Source organism: Vigna unguiculata, chromosome 3 (assembly GCF_037176805.1).
Source record: "Vigna unguiculata cultivar grain cowpea cultivar isolate G323 ecotype 2 chromosome 3, ASM3717680v1, whole genome shotgun sequence".
Taxonomy (NCBI): domain Eukaryota; kingdom Viridiplantae; phylum Streptophyta; class Magnoliopsida; order Fabales; family Fabaceae; genus Vigna; species Vigna unguiculata.
This window is the reverse complement of record NC_140794.1, coordinates 57707702-57728636: the sequence shown is the minus strand read 5'-3', so window position 1 is coordinate 57728636 and position 20935 is coordinate 57707702. Positions and strand designations below refer to the sequence as shown.

Genomic DNA, 20935 nt, shown 5'->3' with positions numbered 1-20935 from the left:
TATTCACAATTAATTAAATAACCTTATATATATATATATATATATATATATATATATATATATAACTTTACACATACTATTTTTTATTTTTTCTAATTTGGTTTGTTATTAAATTCATTCGCATATCCACCGTATTTTTAACACTCTCAATTTAAGTATTTAATAGCATAAACCTTTCATTTACTATGTAATATAAAAAAATATCTTATCTACTCTATTATTATTACTTTATGTTTCATGTGAATAACTCATTTATTTCGCTAAAACAATTTTCGTTATTTCTCAGCCATTGACTATGTTGGTATTTGTAAAAATTTTAAATCTCTAAGATATTTTTCATTTTATCATACTCTTAATTATACATTTGTTTTTCTTTGTACAATTTCATTTTATAATCTCTCAAATTGTTTCTAAGACACAGATTTGATAATTTTTTAACATTTTTATTTGTTATTTATTTTTATCGTGTAGAATACTATTTTGATACATTTTATATAATTATTTTTTATTTTTTAACTCATTATCAATCATACTATAATTTTGTCACTATAATTGTATAAAAAAATTTTATGTACTATAATATAAAAATTTAATGTAATTGCTATGAAATTTTTTTATCACCATCCAACATATACCGAAATTCAAAAAAGATACAATATCTATGTTAAAATTTTATTATTATTAGTTTAATATTTGTTCTTTACGTGATTTTGATCAATTAATCTATTATAACTTTTATTAGTGTAAAAAAAGATATTGACTAGAATTTAAAAAAATTGAAGTAAACAAACATTTAAAATATATTTTAATTTGAATATTTTTTTTCCATTTATATTTTTTAAAATATTTTTTAATTTTATTAACTAAGTTTTATTGTAATGCTTGCAAATTTAATAAATGTTTTGGTTCTCATGAAATTTTATTTGGTATTCTAATTTGAAATTTATGCAATTATGGTTTCTTTCTAAATATTGAAGAAACAACCTTCCTTTTAATATCGAAGAAACAATTTTCCTCTTAATATTGAATATATGATAATATTGTGTTTACTCTACCGTAACTTTTTATTATTTTATAAAAAAATTAATTAATATTAAGACAGTAAGAAAATGAGCATATGGGTATGAGTACGAGAATATACCCATTATCCAGTGAAGATGGAGATAAGACAAAGATTTGATACTCATTGAATTTAGGTATAAAGATATAAATAATTTATTTTATTAGAAATGAATATGGTATAGCAAAACTATGCAAAACCACATCCAAACATAAAGCGATTGTTGGTATCACGCAGCGAGATGATTAGCGTTTGGACCAAAACCAAAAGGAATGGTGAATTGGGTTTTTAATAAAAAATGTGCTTTTAAAAATTTTCCTTTTAATTATCAAATATCAATTAAAATTCTTTCCTTTATTTAAATAAACACAATAAAATAAAAAAGAGTAAGTAGAAAAGAAAAAATTGTACAAAATATTTATACTAGTTTGGATCAAAAGATTTACCTTCAAATCTTCTCTCACACAAAACATCTTCTCTCCTTTTTATCGCTTAAATCAATCCTCGAATTCATTCAGAAATCATTAAAACAAATACGAAGAACACTCACCTTTTCAACCACTGAATAGTTAATTTGTGGAAGAAAAACACAGAATTTTTATTGAGAGAATTTTAGTATTGTGTTTATATGTGTTAGATGAAAAGTAAATAGAAATAATCATCTTATGATTTCTCTAAAATCTACGATCTTATAATAAATATCAGGAAAACATATAGAATTATTTATCGTATATATTTATCGAAATACATAATTGTGAGGGATAAAGTAACTAGGAAATGTATATTAAAATATCTTATAATTTTAATTATAATTTTCGAAATATTAGTTGTAATTATAAAATTAGTTTGATAATTTGCAAAACATTACAAATATTTGGAAGCAGCTTTTGTCCTCTATAGACAAAATTTACGTCAAAAAAATAATTTTATCCTAATATGTTATTGCTGTAATTTAATATCTATATTAGATTTAATTACTCATTTTTTGTTTCTGGTTTTAAAATATTGTGTTTATTCTTAATTTTTTTAAAATTTTCATTTGGTCTCAAATTATGAAAATTAATATCATTTAATTATGATTTTGAAAAAAATGATGTAAATTAATAATTTTAGTTAAAATTATTACAAAAATTAAGGATTTTTCATTATAATAATACTAGTATTATATTAATTAGATTAACTAAACAAATTATTCTTATTAATAACTTTAATTATAATAAAAAATTTATAATTTATTTATAAAATTTAATAAAAATAATTAAATTATATCGATTTTTTAAGAATCGAGATTAGTTTTTACAGATCAAAACTAAATTAAAAATAAATAAAAAAACCTAAAAACCATCTTAAAATTATAACTTTACATGTTCACGTACTAGATGTGAATGTTCGGGTTAGTCAGATCAAAGTGTACGTGTACACTGCTCAAGATAAGATCTTGCTTACATCAATGTTGACTTCTAACATTGACACGATGAAGATATTATTGGAATTAAATAATTTTACATAAAGGATTTAGCAGAATGTATAGAAAAAAATTACTTTTAAGTAAGAAAAGATATGTATTTTTTTTTTTTAAAATAGAACATAGAAATTATGAGATTGTATTAAATAAGAATTCTTTTATTTATTGAAAAATAAAATTTTTAATTAAAAATAACATAAATGGAACCAGGGATACAGAAAAACAAAAAATGAAACATTGATCAGATCTTACCCGGTTCTCTCTCGTTCACTGCGACAACATACCACAATCCGCCACTCTTCTTTCCCTTTGGTTTCAAACCAAAGTCCTCAAAATCCCATGTTTCATCCTCGTCATTGCACAACATGTCTTCTTCTTCTCTTCCTCCTCGTACTTTCGGACTTTTCCATGTCCCAATCACAATCTCCTTGGGCGGCCAAGAAAAAACGCATGAAAGAGAAAGTTCGCAATATGTATGTAAATATCACCTTCCGATTCCGTAGTCTTTTTCACAATTCAATTTTACCTGTTCATCTCTTTCTTGGCAATGTTTAGCTCACACGTCTAAGTTTCGAGTTAGGTATGGGAAAAACACATTATGAAAACTAGGCTTAAGTTTTCCTACCTAAATCGAAGGCGTGTTGAACTTATTGATTGTTTTATGTGTTCTGCTACTTTGTTCCTTGAATTATACTGATAACGAGTTTTACAGAAGAGGCAATGAAGGTGGTAGGAATTGCCATATCTAATCTTTGAAATAGGTTAAGTAATATTTGCTTCCCTGGCGAACAATTATTCATTAACGTTGTTGGTTTATGTCACTTTTTGTTTGTAGGTTTTACCACGCGTATGACAACTATATGACACATGCATTTCCGGTCAGTCAATGTTGCTATATGCCATTCTTTCTTTTATTGACGTACAATAGTGTGCAATGTTGAGGTTGCCATATTTTTGCAGCATGACGAGCTTAAACCTATCTCTAAAACTTTCACCAATTCCCTGAGTGAGCTGGGAAATTTGAAGGTAATGATATCTCTATTTAAGAACGGAAGAAGGAAATCAGTCAGAAAACTGTGGAAATAACTGTTTACTACTGCAGCTTGAACACTTGCCTCAAGACTATAATGGCTCTGCGCTTACACTTATTGAATCGCTGTCTAGGTATGTGTATTCAGCTACCACATGAGTTGTTAGTTTATGTAATTCTTTTTTTTTTTTTTAATTTGTGCTGTTCATGATGAGTTCATGTTGTCTATCTTGTTGATGTGGAAACTGATCCATATTGTTCTTTATTTTATTAGCCTTGTTATTATGGGAAATAGCACTGAATTTGAGAGGGCAGTGCTTTGGCTTTCAGAAAATCTGACATTTGATGTTGATGCACGCATAAATCTTTTTGAGGTAAATATTTCGACTTGGTTTGAAATTCTTGAGTCCAGAGTTTTGTGTGATATGATGTCAGTTTGCTCTAATTTTGAAAAGGGGATTGCTTAAATTTCTTCGGAATGATATTGAATTTTTTTTTTTTTCTAAACACTTGAATTCTTAAGCACTATAATGTGGTTTCCTTATCACTTGATTGTAATCATTCAGTGCAACATAAGAGTTCTTGGAGGACTTGTCTCTGCTCATTTACTTGCATCTGATTCTTCAAAGAAGTTGTTACAAGGGGCTTACAACAATCAGCTGCTAGTTCTGGCTGAAGATTTAGGGAAACGCTTTCTACCGGCATTTAATACACCTACTGGATTGCCATATGCATGGATTAACTTAAAGGTATACATAGAGCATTCAAAGTCTGTCATTCTGTAAATCTTTTATTTAGAGGGCAAGGCATCAGCTTATATGTTATTTTCATTTAATTTAGTTAGTAAGCTTTTGAATGTTTGAAGATAAGTATGTTAATATTAATCCTGTAGTCAACAGTCAAAAGTTCTTATTGCATCATTAATTTGAAGAAATACTTTTCCATGTCTGTGTCACATTTCCAGCTTGTTTTCTGCTGTCCACCACAGCTGCTGTCACTAGATGTTGTCCTTCCCATTGCCTATTCAACAAGCTGAGCCCATAATTGAATTCAACATTAGCCACTTTGAGGTGGGGGGTATGAATTTTCAGGTTAGTCAGTCCATCCAGGCATGCCACCCCTCTCCATTGATCTCTACCAATGTCAATGTCCTGGCATGAAACTGTGCACCAGCCCACCTTTTCAGTAATTCCTCCCTCCACAGATCAGCTTGTCTTCTGTATTAAGTTCTGCCACTACCCATTGTATTTTGGTTCCACCACTCGAACAGGCTATTTAACCTTGTCTCTGTTGTGTGTGGTGGCCATCTTTGTCTCTGTTTCTGTCCATTTGGTCCTGGTGCTGTGTGCGTTGTTCTGTTCCATCTGTGTTTATTTGCCTTCCTGTCTGTTTGACTCTGTTTTGTCTCTGTTTTTATTTCTGCATGAATTGACATATTGTGTTTTTGTATATACTTGCATGACATCTACTTACAATGTTCATGACACTGTTTGAATTTTAACTTTGGCTCTGGTAGGGCTGTTGGTTGACATTTTATGAGCCATTTTCAAGTCCATTAAGACAGATAAAGTTTTTCCCATGCTGTCACACTTTTCAAAGGTTTTTGCTTTTCTTCTACAGTTCGAGGTTATTCGTGTGGTTTAAAGCTTCCAAAACCGTTTTTATAAATTTGAAAAGGCTTGAGACCCACTATAAATATTTTTTATGATATTTTCTCTCTTATTGGGCATCTTTCTTTCAATGTCTCTTCACCTTGGTTGTGCAACAGCCTATCTTCCGATTGTGCATCATTCTGGTCATCATTCTTCTTATGTTATGTTTCCAATGCGATGATTATTTTGGTGCTTCTTTTGTCATCTCTTCAGCAGTCAATAGTTTTTGTGATGGTTCGTTTTGTTATATCGTCTTCTCTTCAGCCATCTGGTTTATGAACTTTTACTTTTAAATTATTTTTCTTGTTAAATGTGCTTATTTTTAACAAGCTGAGAGATTAGTAAGCTTTAGCTTCACAAAATTCTGTGAGTCCAACCATGTTAGGAATGTTATTAAGTTGTGTTTCAATACATCCAATAGTCCCACAATTTTGGTGATAGATCACCAGTTGGGGCCATGAGATGAGAGGATGCTACTAAATGCTATAATAGATAGATAAATAGATATTCATTTCTATATGCAACATTTACTTTTATTTTAGAAAGTATATTATACTTTAAAATAAAGTTTATTATTAGAAAAATAATTAGTTTTTATACTGCAAAGAATTCTGTAGACTTGATATACGTAAAGAGAACTTAAGATCCAACTGTTGAATCATTTAATGCTCATAAAAAAGTTGTTGAATGGAATTAGTTTGGCCAGATTTTTGCTTGGAGTATGTGATTCTCCCACCTATGCATACATCAAAGACTTTGGATTATAAGGTGTTAATCTTGTACCTGAAGCATGTTAATTCAAATATTTAGACATAAAAGATTATAAATTGTGGTCTGTTGCATTTTCTTTAAACTTTTTGTACTCTTTAGAATGATATATAACTCCCTACCAATGCAAAATATTCTGTACACAGTATGGAGTAATGGAGAATGAGACTACAGAAACAAGCACTTCAGGGTGTGGTGAGAGGTCTAGCTTAGTGTTTTAAGACTAGGGTATAGTAAAGTGATTTAAGTTGCTTCTAATTTTCCATCTTTGTGCAGGTTCCCTGATTCTTGAAATGGGTGCTTTATCAAAAGTGACTGGTGACCCCATATACGAATCAGTAGCTTTACGTGCTCTTCGCAAGCTATGGAGTATGCAGAGCTCATTAAAACTATTTGGAACCACATTGGACGTGGCAACTGGGCAATGGATCGAATATTCATCAGGAATTGGAGCTGGTAGGTTAACTCTGACCCTGAACCAGGGATATTCTCACTGGTTCGGCTCATTGGATAATGCAGCATATTATCTACATGTTTATTGTCTGTTGAAAGTATTTGATAAATTTAGATATTCTAAACTTTGAAATACTAATGACTGGCCTTCATGTTTCTTTTGTTGGATTTTATTTCCCTGGGTTCTTTTAGGGGTTGATTCCTTCTACGAGTATCTACTCAAAGCCCATATCCTTTTTGGGAAGGAGGACTTTTGGAAGATGTTTCACTCTGCTTATGTTGCCGTGCAGAAGTATTTCAGACACGGTTCTTGGTATCACACTTGTTAAGAAAGTCTTTGCTTTTTATTTATGCTGTCTAAACAGTACTTTTATACAGTACTTGAAAGATGCTAATGAGAGAATGTGATCAACAATTGTAACCTGGACTGGTTGGCCTAATGCAGGTACCATGAAGCTGATATGAGGACTGGAAGAGCAACTTATTGGCAGCTTACAAGCCTTCAAGCATTTTGGCCTGGCCTACAGGCTAGTAGCTGGACTTCGAATTTTACTCACTTAAAAATTAGGTTTGATATCTTTCTGAGTTTGTAATTGCATATGGCTTATGGAAAGCAGGTTCTTATTGGGGATGTTATGGCTGCTAATTCCTCTCACCGTGAGTTCTTCCACGTGTGGAAGAGATACGGAGTGCTACCAGAGAGGTATTCTCTGATTTTGCTAGTTTAGTTATAACATTAGTGTCTTTGTATTTTGCTATCAATCTGTCATCCGGTTTTTGTTCTTACAGTACTATATAATATATGTATCACATTGAATCATAAATCCGTGTTAAAGGTATTTGCTGGACCACCAGATGATTCATCCTACGGAAAAATATTATCCCTTACGTCCTGAATTGGCTGAGTCAACATTCTACTTATATCAAGCTACTAAAGGTCTGATAGTTCTTCCATCTTTTTATTTTAAGTTTGTTGGTATTGAGGCATTAGGTTCATCTGCTTCTAAAATAGTATGCTCTTGAAAAGATTGGTGCACATGTAAACATTTTTTTCCATGATAGAAAAGGTTTCAAACTCTAAATTTAACAAGAAAGCTATTAGCATATAGCAACATTTCAGTAAAATAATCTGGCAGCTAGGCTTCTTCATGCTGTAATACATTAGTACTTTACCAAGAACTTTAGTATAAAAATGAGTATTATCTTGGTATTTTCTATCAACACGACATCATTACATATCACAATTATTCAATTTTGTTAAATATATTATCTTTTAAATTTAATCTCTATAACATCAATAGAGAGAATCCTGCCTGACCAATAGTGATATATTCAACCATTCTTAATTTCAGATCCATGGTATATTGAAGTCGGTGAATCAATAGTGAATTCCCTTAATTTATACACCAAAGTTAAGGGTGGTTTTGCAAGCATTAAGGATGTGACAACTATGCAGTTGGAAGATCATCAGCATAGTTTTTTTCTTGCTGAAACGTGAGACCTTTTCTTCTTCTTGTATAATGCTAAATTTAAAAATTATGAAAGAAAAAAAGCAAATGGGATTTTTTCTTAAGTAATTATTGTATTTCAGATTTTCTGATTAGATCCTGTGTTTTCTTCAGGTGCAAATATTTATATCTTCTGTTTGACGATTCGTTTGTACATGAGAATAATTACGTATTTACAACAGAAGGTCATCCTCTTCCGGTACTCAGCAATTGGCATGAAGAGCTTCCAGAAGCTTATGTTCCAACTAATTGGACTTTTGTGAAGGTATTTTTACAATTTACTGTAGGGCTTATTGATTTTGCTTGTACAGATAAATGAAAAAAGTGTGATAAATCTCCTAAAGTTTTCCTCATTTGCAAAAGCCTCTATAAACCTTTAAAGTCGTCCCAATTAGTCCCAAAGCAATAACAATTACGTCATTAGATCCTTCCATCCACCTGCTGTTGGGTACCCTAACTGAAGAGTGTTTGGGTAAAATCTTAGCCTCCATCTGATCTATAAATACATCCTTTAAAATATACTTTTTTCAATTTTTTTACTTCATAATATGAAAAGGGGGGAAAAATTAGGACAGGGACAAAACTTAGATGCAGTTATATGTGTTTTTTGTGCTCTCCTATCAGAATTGAAGTTTTATCCTGACAACTTTTCTTGAATTTAATGCAAACCTTTTGTTACATCTCATGCCAGCTGTGTAATCGTTTTACTTGTAGTTAGAGCTAGTTAGAGTCTTTTTGGCTTCTCCATAAACATTTTATAAGTAAGATGAGAGCCTCTATAATCGTTTCATTTCATTTTTTATTAATACTTTCTTCTTTTAATAGTACTTTTAGAGAAATTTATCCAATCATAGCCTTGATCAGTTCTTTTTGTTGATCGTACATATGGATAGCCTGTACAAGATAACGGCGCATAATGGCTGGCTTGAAAAATGCTGACACTATCTCTAAATGCATGCTTATAGTTTTTATTGAGAAATCTAGGGAAGCGGCTCTAAACTTGAGTTTGGTGATAAACATTGAAAATCAAAGAATTTTTTGCTTTAGTATGAGTAAGATGGAAGATACGTGTTACTATTTTAACTAGAAACAAGAGGACATTTGGGAAGATGTCATACTACAGGTATACGTTTAAGTTCATAGGTTTTAAATAAACAATTGGAAAATTTATGAAGACATCACATAGGATACATTTTGGGTCGTTGACACAGAAAAATACTGGGATTTATTTGCGACTACATAGTAGGAATTCTAAGGATGAGTGTGCTTCTTGGTTTCAGCTTTTGTTGGAAGAATGATTCTTCCATGTTTAGACCTGTGACTGGATCCTTCGTAAAAGTTCGTAATAGAGATCAACAATATTGGAGGATTTTTTTTTTAAGGATTTCATAACAACTAATATTCCTGTGAATTAGTTTTCACCTGGGTCAAATGACATCGTGTGATCCATATAACCTTGTCGGTCTCATCTAATGGATAAAAATATTGTTATTATTGAACTCTTCCGAACTTCATGGCAGGTGGGTCAAAGGATCCATTAGTATAATTGTTGTAGTTTAGGACAAATTAAAACAATTTTGGAGCTCTTGATGGCACTTTGCAATTAGGTCGAAGTTGATGGACTTTATATACAATTTTCCAAAACAACATATTTTTTTATTTCTGTTTCTTCCATTTCATTTGCACATGATGCTGAAAAAAAAAAAAAAACTCTTAGAATCTTCTTAGCTGGCACTACAAAATAGAGTTTACTAGTATTTTTATTGATTTTTGTTTTCTTGGAAAAGAAAACAAGACTTTCAAAAATTGTGTGGTCCTCTACTACACAAAACACTTAAAAATTGAATATTTATCTTACTATGCAGAGGCAACCAAGAGTGAGTCGAATCAGCGCAATGTCTCTGCAAGTGTGTCCTGCTTTGAATTTGAAGTCAGGTCAACATATTGAGAGTGCTTGCCACATCCCCGATGCTCGTAGTGACTTTAGGTGTTTGACAGATGAAGATTGTGGAGTTGATGCCACTACATGCAGAAGAAGATCATGCAGCATGGCTGGTTTTTGTGGGTTATGGCTCTTCATATGATGCCATGTTTACAGGAATTCTTTTAGGATCAGAAACCATAAGTGAAAATTTCATTATACAAAAAATAAATGCAATGGTGTGGCATCTTTGTCAACCATTAATGTTAGAGGATTAGAGTAAATTGGTAGGTAAACGTTTGACCAGTTTTGTTTAGAAAGGGTATTAGCTTTTATTCTGAGGCATGGTTTCACAGAAGTAAAGATGGGAGAAACATGATTTCATTGTATTTTGCCATTACACATGCCTTAATTTGATGCAGTGAAAATTTGTATTTACTTCCTTATGCTGCTCTTATCCTTTCCATTTTAAACCTACCAAGTTTATCCCGGAGAAAGAAAAGAGTAAGCTTGAGCTAAATGATAAAACAAATTATGGTAATTTATAATTATTTGAAGATTTTTTTTTTTCATTAACAGTAGTGTTTCTAAATTAAACTCTATTAGATAACGGTACCCCGATGCTCATAGTAATTTTTTCCTCGAGAAAAAAATTACAAGACAAAATCTAGAAAATCTTTCAATATTAGGTACTCTAATAAGTCTTCCTTGTCGATACTAGATATCAATAAGTGTCTGAAAACATCAGCGATAAACTACAAATTGACACAACAAAAATCATTTTGCATTACTTCATCAGAACATTTTGACTCCTTTTCCACCAGCAAGACATTTTCATGGCCAAAAAACCTTTTCAAGGTTGCTTGCTTCTAATGACTTATTAAAAACACTTAAAAGGTGAAATTAAAGATGAAATGACAACAAATTTCCTGCCTAACAGTGTAGAAATACAACAATACTTGCTGGTGTGGATATAAAAAAGGCTTTTAAATACTCAGAAAAGGGTCAATGATGAAGTGAAAAGAACCTGAAAAACTACTAGATGGTTAAAGAGTTACTTATATTCCACAATTACTGCAGTTTAGGGTTTTTATCCACAGATTAAGAACACTGATAAAATGACTTTTATTATTATAATTTTACTAAAATAACTCTTAATAAATATTATCTGCACCATAAGTAATATATTACATTTTCCAATGCACATTCAGAGATGTTGAAGCATTGTATCCATTCACAATCCTTCATTATGGATTTGCATCAATATTCATTGAAAGAGTAATTAAAAACTTCACAGTAAGACACATTTACTTCACCTGATAGGAAGACTTATACTCGAAATGAAATCAAATGTAATGTACTGCAGAGTTAAAGTATTTAAAGTCATTGGTTTTCTAGTGTGAGATTGACTAATTAATGGACACAACATGCAAAATACATTAATCCTAATACAGATGTAATCCAATTAGGGTGGTGAATTGGGAAGAAAATAATAATAATACCCTGTTGAAATGTTGAACATCGATCAACCCTGTTGGAGAAGAATAAAAAAGTAGAATAATTGTGGAATGAAGGTAATATTAATAGCGAATTTAGACAAGAAATATAAATAAGTCCTAATATATAAATGGAGTATGAAGTGTAAATCTTATTTATAAGCTGTTGTGAAGAAATATTATTCATAATTCTAACTAATTTTTATATGACATGTATTCAAGTTTTTAAATTTACGAATATATGTCTAAGATACCAAGGTGACAAATGAATATATGTCTAAGATAGTTGCATCAAATACATTTTTACTCATTTAAAAATTAAATATATATATATATATATATATATATATATATATATAATAGGAAGTTTCAAAGAAAATAAAAGGGTAAAAACCTAATAAAGAATAAAAAAGAACTATACACGCTAAATCCTAATTTTAACACTTACGATAACTCACCAGTTACACAAAAAAGGACCTGTTAACTTTTATGATCAATTAATTCATAAATATAATTTATCAACTTGTCAACACACTAAGTCATTTTGAGAAATAACTTTATTCATTTATAATTTACTTCTATTAATAAAGGAATATTTGGTTATAAGTACTTAATTCAAAGAGCTTTATTTTTCTTCAATCCTTGAATAACTTTAAAATTAAGCATCTACCTTTTAGTTTTTGTTTTAAATCAACTTTATTTATGGCGATGACGTCAACATGTGATATGGAAAGAAATGCATTATTTTGGAATGAGTAAAATTCTTACACACGTTTGCACTCACCAACACATTCATTCACAGGTCATCTTGGTTTTCACGGATTCTATCACATATTCTCACATGTGAATACTCATTAAAAATTGCAAAGAAAGTGTAGTTACCACTTCTTTATTACATTACTTTACGCATATTTACACATACTTAATATTTACTATACTTTTATGAGCATTACTTTTTGTGGCAAACAATTCACTTTGAGTTTCCAGTCTAAAGTGGTTTACCACACATTCACACACACATATATAATTATATTTAACATTACATTTAAGTTAAAATATTATTTTTAAGTAACATATTTTTATTTTTTACAAGATTCAAACATTATTTTGAAGAGACTTTTTTAATTGGGTTGGGTTTAGTCTAGTTAACAGTCCAACTAAAAAAAATGTTATTAAAAAATTGAGTTTATCTTCTTATGTATCAATTTGATTTGAACCAAACCAATATAATTAGGTTGAGTTATTAAGTTAGTAATTAAAATAACACTCACGGTTTTTTTTATACAAGAAATCTCATAATTCCAAACTTTTTAAATATTGATAAGATAAGAACAATGTAGTGTACGATAAACGTTCAAATATAATCATTTTAAATAAATGGATAGGACTTAAAGGATAAACTTATAGCAAATAAAAAGAATGAAATAACAATAAAAGTATTTCTTCGGATCTCACCCCTCTATTGCCTAATTTCTCCAACCCTACTCCTCTAGAACCCATTTTCTCTGTCATTTGGAACATGTTCATGAATACCTACAATCTTTCTTCAAATGACTCTTCTAGATATGCCGTTAGAGCAACCTTCACGTCCAATGGAAGATTTTCCCTTAATTGCAAATGAAATTTTGAAACTCGTACATTAACGTAGGAATAAAGTGATTTCAGAATATATAAATAGATGTAAATTTCATTTTATAAGCCGATTTTATGGAATTGAGTTAGGTTTAAACTTTATTTTTTAACATGATATCAGAATTATGGATTAAAGTCTATCCTAGCGAGATTTGATATTTGTTTGGATTATTGTGTCATCTTTTATCGAAAAGTTTGTTGTTTGTTCGACATGTTGTTCCACCCACTATCAGACCACTCATTAATATTTAGTCTCTTTATTAAGATGTATATACCTTGACGTTGGGAATGTGTTAAAAGTTCCACATTAGCTAAGTATAATATGATTTCATAGTATATAAGTGAATGCAAACTTCACCTTACAAATTGATTTTGTGGAATTGAGTTATATGTAAACTCCACACTGTTTAGAATCCAATCATTAGAATTAATCTTATATTTTTTTTAATTTTTATTTGTTAGTTGTTTGATTCTAAAATTTAAAATTATTTTCTTTTAGTCTTTTGTACTTATTATTAGTTGTTAAAATGAGTTTGGTCTAATAGATTAATGTGTGATTTATGATTCAAAATTAAGTATTTTTTTAAGAAAAAAAAAGTAACTTTTTTTAGTTTATCTGTTCAATCCGATATTTATATAAAGGTTAATACATAAGTTTAGAGATTGACTCATTTATTTCTTTATGTTATTTTATTTTTATATTTTCATACAAAAGAAAGAAATCACAATGCCTTTCTACACTTTTTATTATTGGCTAACTTAGATGCACATTCATTTTCTTTGTTATAACTATTTGGGTTAAATATGTTTTTTTCCTTCAAGTTTTAATCAGATTTGGAATTAGTTCTTCTTCGAAACTTTATACCAATTTAGTCATTTATTTTTAAAAATGCGTGAATTTAGTTCTTTTAACCAAATTTTGTTAAGTTTATCTGACGTTTCAAGCGCATTTCATGATAGTATTTGAGTTGTTTACACCGTTTAACACATTTTTGCTTCAATATTAACTCAAATATTATCATAAAATGCGTTTAAAATATCAAATAAATTTAACAAAAATTGATAAGAAGAACTAAATCCACATATTTCTAAAGATGAATGACCAAATTGGTATAAAGTTTCGAAGAATGACTAATTCCAAAATTTACTGAAACTTAAGAGACAAAAAACATATTTAACCCTAACTATTTTATTGTGTCACCTTTGTTATCATCCTTGTTTCTCCACCTCAACTTTGCATCTCTATTACAGAGTTGTAAGATCACAAAGAGTTACAAGATTGACTTAATAATAAAATGAAATGAAAGGTAAAAAAGAATTGTAGATTTAACTTAAAGGATAATAGTTACTTTTGGTGGAGTTATACACAACTACTCTATGATTGAAAAAACAGTCAAACTTTTCATTTGTTTTCTTGAATGATTTAAAAAAATATCATTTAAATAATTTCACTTGAAATCTCTCAACAATTATTTAATTGGAAATCTTACAACATTAAAAATAATACCAATCACTAAATAAAAATTTATAATCAATATGTATCGTCCCAATTTAATAGAATAATTATAATAAATAAAACGTTGTGTGTTTATAGTACAAAAATAGAGCATTGACCAAATATATCAGAATTAACCTTTTATAGTTATCCATAATATAATGAAAGGAAAAGTACTAAGGCATAAAACAAAGTCATAAGCTTAAGTTAGACATGAAACAGTTTAACTTCAGAGTTCTCACATAGCAAGGAGTTGCAAAATAAAATCGTTTGACAAAAGGTGCTCAAAAGAGCATTAGCTACCACACCAAGACTATACAACAACATCACCACCATCTGAACAATCCCTAAGAATCTCCACGACTGCTCACAAAAAGTATTTGGTGATCATTGAAAAAATGAAAAATCAAACAAAGAACACAATAGATAGAAAGGGTAAGCTAGAAATAAAATAAAATAAAATTTCATCATATATGTATACAGACAGATTTTTAAACAGACATTTCAGTAAGCACACAAGGCATGTGAAGGCAAACAAAGCAAGACCCTCAAACTCAAATATCCTAATTATGCGCTTGATATAGAATTTTAAAGGAACTATGCATCTGTGCTGGTTTATAAACTCGCAGAGTCTAGACACAAGGGGTTATCACCCAACCACACACAAGGTTAATCTCATTATGCCTTAGGCCCAAACACGTCCCAAGACTAGGATCTCCTGCTACTCTCACCACATAATTCATTCTACTCTATGTGAGTGTGAATGATTATCAGAGTTCAGAATACCTTCCCTCGAAACTCTTTAATCATCAACATTCCACATATTATCTCAGAATAATTATCATCCCATGCTACACACATCAAGTACAGGTCTAAAAAATGCCACGTCATTCATGCATAGCTTCATACATCATATATTTTAAACATTAACTCAGTTAGTCACAAGCTAAAACAAGGAATTAAAATTCTGCAGCGATTCTCACTTAAGCTAGACTGGTCTCTCTTAAACTAGACTGGTCTCACTTAAGCTAGACTGGTCTCACTTAAGCTAGACTAGTCTCGCTTAAATTAGAAATTCTTACTTAAGCTAAGATTCGAACAGAGAGCAATGTGAAATTCTGCTATTCTAGCTTAAGCTAGAAATTCTCGCTTAAGCTAGATTGATCTCGCTTAAGCTAAAATAATAGGTTTTCACTGCTTTCAGCATGCAAAAATCAAAAATATCAAACAACAAAACTAAAAAACACAACCACGAACATCAAACCAACATTTTAAGCATGATTCAAAACCAAAAACATGCAAGACACTTTAAAAAAAAGTTTTAAAGTCCTAGCTTCCCTTACCTTAAACAGAGATTAACTCAACCAAACAAGCTCCAACAGCAGAGCACCACAACACGATTACTACTTAAGGAACTGACAACCAAGATCAAGAAAGAAAATGTGGAGTCATGACCATAAACAGAATCATGCCAAAACTTCGAAACAAAAACAAGAAAAAAGGACAGAAGTTCAATTAACTTACATGGAAAAGGAGTGTTTAATAAACTCGGAGGAGATCGTAACTCAAGCCTTAGCAGAATTTTTATTTCAGGAGAGAAAGGAAGTGAATTGTTGAAAGAAAATCTTAAAAATAACACGAGACCAAAAATATTTTTAAAATAGAAAGTGGATATTACATAAAATATATAAAACCAATTATTTAAATATTGTTATTGACTATAATTTAATTTCTTAATATCTAATAGAAATCAATTATATATATTTATAATATTTAATGAATGTTAGAATGTTAAAACTAAATATTGTATGTATTTATTTATTGTAATAAAAAACATATTACGTAAATACAGCTCTTTAAAATCGTTTTGGGCATGAAATAATTTTGTAAAAACTTTTTTATTTTTTTTCTTTTGGACTGTGGTTTGATGGAAGGAATCGTACAGAAACGTACTTTTCCCCACGAAATAATTTATATTGTTTCTGAATTCCTTTGCTGACTGCTGATACTGAAAGTAACAGTGTTTGTTGTTCTCACCAACTATTGGGATAAGGATTGCAGAGAACCCGATAACACTGCTTCCAGCCTTCATCCAGCTGTATGTGTTAGGAATCCAAGTGTGATTCTAAGTCCCACATTGGCTAGAAATGAGAAAGTAGAGCACTATATAAGAATAAAGACCCATAAACCCATTGCCTTAAGGTTTTGGGTTGAGAGTGGTGTCAGTGTCTTATGTGGTTGGGCTCAGGTCTCATTGGTGTTGTTCTCCCCGGTGAAACCCCCTCCTTATAATCCTAACAGTATGCAATTCATCATTTCACCTCAACAACTTCAATTTTATCTATGCATATAAATCAGACATGCAACTTAATAATACAAATAAAAAAAAAAAAAAAACTTGTGCAACATTACCGGTGACTACTGAAGTCGGTTTCATATCTTCTTATACTATAATCTTAATAACTCTCTTATATTAAAATAAATGCATTTAATATGCTAGGATATATAAAAAAATGTTGTCAATATTTATATATATTAGTAGATAGTAAGATATATATGAAAAAATCGTACACGCGCTGAAACAGTGTACTTACCGGCTACCACTGTGACAGACAATGACACGTAAAACATTAGCTTTTTCCTTCTGACATTTGGTAGATTAAAAATCTCTTTTAAAATATGGTTTCATTAAGCCAAAGATTAGGCATTTTGGTATTTTCAAGTTGCAAGGTGTAATTTTTTTACTACCCTCTTGCCTATATAAATGCTAGCATGTATAGTGAGCAAATCATTAACGTTTGAGTCCAAACACTTCAGCATTCGCAGACACAATTTCTGCTGCAATGGCACTTCGCGAGCTTGTACTGCTAGGAATATTACTTCTAGTTTGTGTTGCCAAGGTGCACAAATTAGCATTATCTTTGTCTTTCAGATACTCAACTTTTTAATTCAAGTTGTTTTTTGTTTTTATGTTTAGGTAAAAATAAAAAAAGATGAGACTTACCAGTTTCCTTCTTTTGTTGTTGTTTTGCTATACACAGGTTTCATCTGATGTTAACTCAGAAAAAGAAGAAAACGAGGAAATTGGCTTTCCTGATGACCCTGTATGTTTTATTTTCTTGACAAAATATCAGTCAAAATGTTTTTTTTTTCCATTTTTGCTTGATGTTACAATATACTTATAAAATCCTCACTGGAACCCTCTTCAGCTTATAGTGAGAGACGGGAACAGAAGGCTAATGCAAGACATAGGTAAGCATATAGATTGTTAATTTTGTTCTTGTGCTTTCAAGTTTCATTCTCATAGTTGTATAATAAATAACTACTAACTACACAAACTAAAAAACAAACAAACAAGGTTGTTTGTGTACATGTGTGTTATTAGATGACATGAGTGATTAACTTCTTTTTTTTTTTGTTTCTGGTGTGTACAAGATTGTGGAGGGTTGTGCAAAACAAGGTGTGGTGCCCATTCCAGGCCAAACTTGTGCCACAGAGCATGTGGGACGTGCTGTGTGAGGTGCAAGTGTGTTCCACCTGGTACTTCTGGTAATAGGGAACTCTGTGGGACTTGCTACACTGACATGACCACTCATGGTAACAAAACCAAGTGTCCTTAGACCTTAGATGTTAACAACCCCAACCAAGGTTCAGTCCAATCTAATTGGTCTCGTATCTGAGCTCATCTCAACAACCAAGTTCTAGTTCTACTTCAGTACAAACGTGTTCTGCTTTAGTACAAAAATATGATGTTTGAGTCTTAAGATGTGTTCTTGATTTTGCCTTTTTTTATAATGCTATGGTACTTTTCTTTAACCTATAGTGCACACACCGTGTTCTTAGTTGTGGATCTTGTCATAATCTATAAATATGATATAACCTGTCCATTTAGTGGTTGATTGAGTCTGCTATCATATATTAACTTAGTGATGATAGTAAGTCTTATAAAAGCACGCCGATACATATTCGAAGTATAATTTTTCTTAAGAAAAATATTTTAAAATTTGTAATTTAAAAGGTATTTAAAAAATAATTTAAATCGAGTAATTTGCAATCTATTTTCAAATTTGAAATTACAGTTTAGTTTTAAATATATTTCAAAAATAGCATCATGAATTCGCCTCCGAAGTGTTCAAGTTCGTTCCTCCAATCTGTCTGAGTTACATTATCAGTGAGCACGCTGCTTAGCCAACTTGGTATCTTGCACCATATCAGTGGTCTCTTTAATTGTGAGGTGAATTAAAATGTATTTAAAAAAATATTTTAGAGAGTCTAATTCAGAACTAAAAGTATTTTCTCTGAAATATAATGGAAAACTAAGACGAGGTGTAAGGGTAATTTTATAATTTAGGATTTATGGGTGTTAGAGGGTGTAGGTATAAAATAGAGGATACAGAAAGAAGCAGCCTTTGGGCCTCTATAAAACAGCCTTTGGGCCTCTATAAAACCTTGTTTATAAAGAGGATAAAAACAAAGGTTAGTTTTTGACGGGTCTCTTCCTCCGGATTCCACCTTCAAGATTTTGTTTGCATCTCTAAATATTTTTTATATTCCAAAAGTAACCTTGGAGCAATTCATTTAATCCCACTTGAATAATTATTTTTGAAATTTTATTTATATTTCAAGAATAACCTTTGAGCCTTTATCTTATTTGACCAGCAATAATAATTAATTTTGAAAATTGAACCACTCTATTTAATGTAAATTAACCTCACCTTTAACATTTTCCCAACCCTAACAGCGCGTACATCTCACTCCCTCAACTTCCACCACCATACATGACTCATTATGTTTTCTCATTGTTCTTTTTCTCTTTACCTCATTGTTCCTTTTCTCTCTACCCTGGTGTCTTCTCTCTTTTGTTGTTTATTCCCTCGTTCACTCACACCATTGATAGATTAACAGACACATTATATTAATGTTTACTTGTTCATGTCGCTGTCATGTTAATGATGTCATGTTTTTGAAATCGTAGAGTAGTGTGGTGATTGTTTGAAATTCGGAAAGAATGTGCTCATTCACGAACAAAATATTTTAAGACCTGAAAGCATGGATATCAAAAGGAAAAAAGTTACCTGTGGCGGATCTTTACTTATAAAGGGTCAAAATATTATTTGATTATTAAATTAAATTATTAATATAATCTTTTTAAAAATAATTTATTTAATTAAACAATTTAATTATTAATAATTTGATCATTAGGTAGAATAATTAGTATAATATTTTAAAATATGTAAAAGAATAAAATTTATTTTGTTTTTATTTTCATCAATAACTTTCTTTTTATTATTTTTAAAAAGTAAATTTATGATTTTACTTTTTATTAATATAATTTTTAAAAATTAATATTAAAAATTAATTTATCATAATTTAATGAAAATTTGAGAATGAAAAATTGAGAGTCGTAATTACTAAAAGAAAAATATATTATAATCAAATTATAAAATTAATTTGAAAAAATATATAATACATTAATTTTTTTTTCTATTTTCATAAAAAAATAAATATATAAAGTTTATGAAATAAAAAATAGTGTTAATAACTATTAACCTAATAGTTCATTATTAAGTGAGACAAGAAAATTATTTTTTTTCTTCAAGAATAAAAGAGAATAAATGACAAATAAGAGCAAAAGCAATAAATTTGTGTTTAACTTTTTTTTTTCTTCAAAAACAAAAGAAAAACATATGAGACCAAAAAATGAGTACAAATTTATGAAAACCTAAAAAAATAATGAAAAATAAAATAAAAAATATCTTAATAAATATTTGTTTTAATTATTATTTTAGTTTTTTTTTTCAAAAATTTAAGTTGGTCCTTAATTTGATTTAGTCTCAATTTGGTTTTGATTTTTTAGTCAAAATTTGACATTTATTGGATAATAATAAAGATGAAAAATAATTCAACCTAAATATTTTTATTCTTTATTATATTTAATTTTATATTTTATTATTTATTAAATTAAGTATTATGGTTTATAAAAAAATTAAAAAGACACAATTTAAATTTCTATCAATTTTTAAAATACATTGTTTATAATTTAAAAAAATTTCAAAATTTTAAAAATATAAGTAATTAAAAAAATCAAAAGTATATACATAACTAAAAAAAATCAAAAATATTTTGGGACCATGGCCCCTCCCTACTCCATATATAGTCCATCAATGAAGGTTACTTATATCGATATCTGGAAGTCAATAGAAAAGAATTATTCTTTCTTATCTTGAGTTCATGAAGTTACTAAAAAGAATTTCTCTTTCGAAACTCGACTTTTAATAGTGTATTAGCTCAGATCTCAAACATTAAAAATTCTCTTCCGAATCTTGACTTCCGAAAATTAATGAAATTTTTTCTTTTTTAGATTTTTTTTCTGAAAGTCAATTGAAAAAATCTTTTTCCAAATCTTGACTTTCTAAAAGACAATAGAAAATTTTCTCTTTTAAAAGTCACTCAAT

The 20935-nt window shown here is 29.6% G+C and overlaps 2 protein-coding genes across 2 annotated transcripts; both read left to right on the top strand.

The window, feature by feature from the left end:
- Positions 1-2740: 2740 nt before the first annotated feature.
- LOC114179194 (Glycosyl hydrolase family 47 protein) lies at positions 2741-10301 on the top strand. The gene is made up of 15 exons (XM_028065437.2): positions 2741-2998; positions 3361-3403; positions 3486-3551; positions 3628-3689; positions 3830-3929; positions 4122-4304; positions 6122-6170; positions 6252-6431; positions 6621-6741; positions 6874-6955; positions 7046-7131; positions 7265-7365; positions 7781-7922; positions 8051-8201; positions 9802-10301. Exons 1-15 carry the CDS (start codon positions 2865-2867, stop codon positions 10018-10020), a joined length of 1719 nt encoding a protein of 572 aa, XP_027921238.1. The 5' UTR covers positions 2741-2864; the 3' UTR covers positions 10021-10301.
- A 6879-nt stretch (positions 10302-17180) lies between these two features.
- Positions 17181-18296, top strand: LOC114177102 (snakin-2-like). The gene is made up of 4 exons (XM_028062347.2): positions 17181-17380; positions 17522-17584; positions 17690-17732; positions 17916-18296. Exons 1-4 carry the CDS (start codon positions 17324-17326, stop codon positions 18098-18100), a joined length of 348 nt encoding a protein of 115 aa, XP_027918148.1. The 5' UTR covers positions 17181-17323; the 3' UTR covers positions 18101-18296.
- Positions 18297-20935: the final 2639 nt, after the last annotated feature.

What these genes read in the sequence shown, in the direction of transcription:
- LOC114179194 (XM_028065437.2), top strand. Translation starts at nt 2,865, where the DNA reads ATGTTTCATCCTCGTCATTGCACAACATGTCTTCTTCTTCTCTTCCTC. An exon ending in CATTTTGGCCTGGCCTACAG is followed by an intron (nt 6,956 to 7,045) that starts GCTAGTAGCTGG and finishes TATGGAAAGCAG; the next exon opens with GTTCTTATTGGGGATGTTAT. An exon ending in TACGGAGTGCTACCAGAGAG is followed by an intron (nt 7,132 to 7,264) that starts GTATTCTCTGAT and finishes TCCGTGTTAAAG; the next exon opens with GTATTTGCTGGACCACCAGA.
- LOC114177102 (XM_028062347.2), top strand. Translation starts at nt 17,324, where the DNA reads ATGGCACTTCGCGAGCTTGTACTGCTAGGAATATTACTTCTAGTTTGT. An exon ending in TTGGCTTTCCTGATGACCCT is followed by an intron (nt 17,585 to 17,689) that starts GTATGTTTTATT and finishes AACCCTCTTCAG; the next exon opens with CTTATAGTGAGAGACGGGAA. An exon ending in AAGGCTAATGCAAGACATAG is followed by an intron (nt 17,733 to 17,915) that starts GTAAGCATATAG and finishes GGTGTGTACAAG; the next exon opens with ATTGTGGAGGGTTGTGCAAA.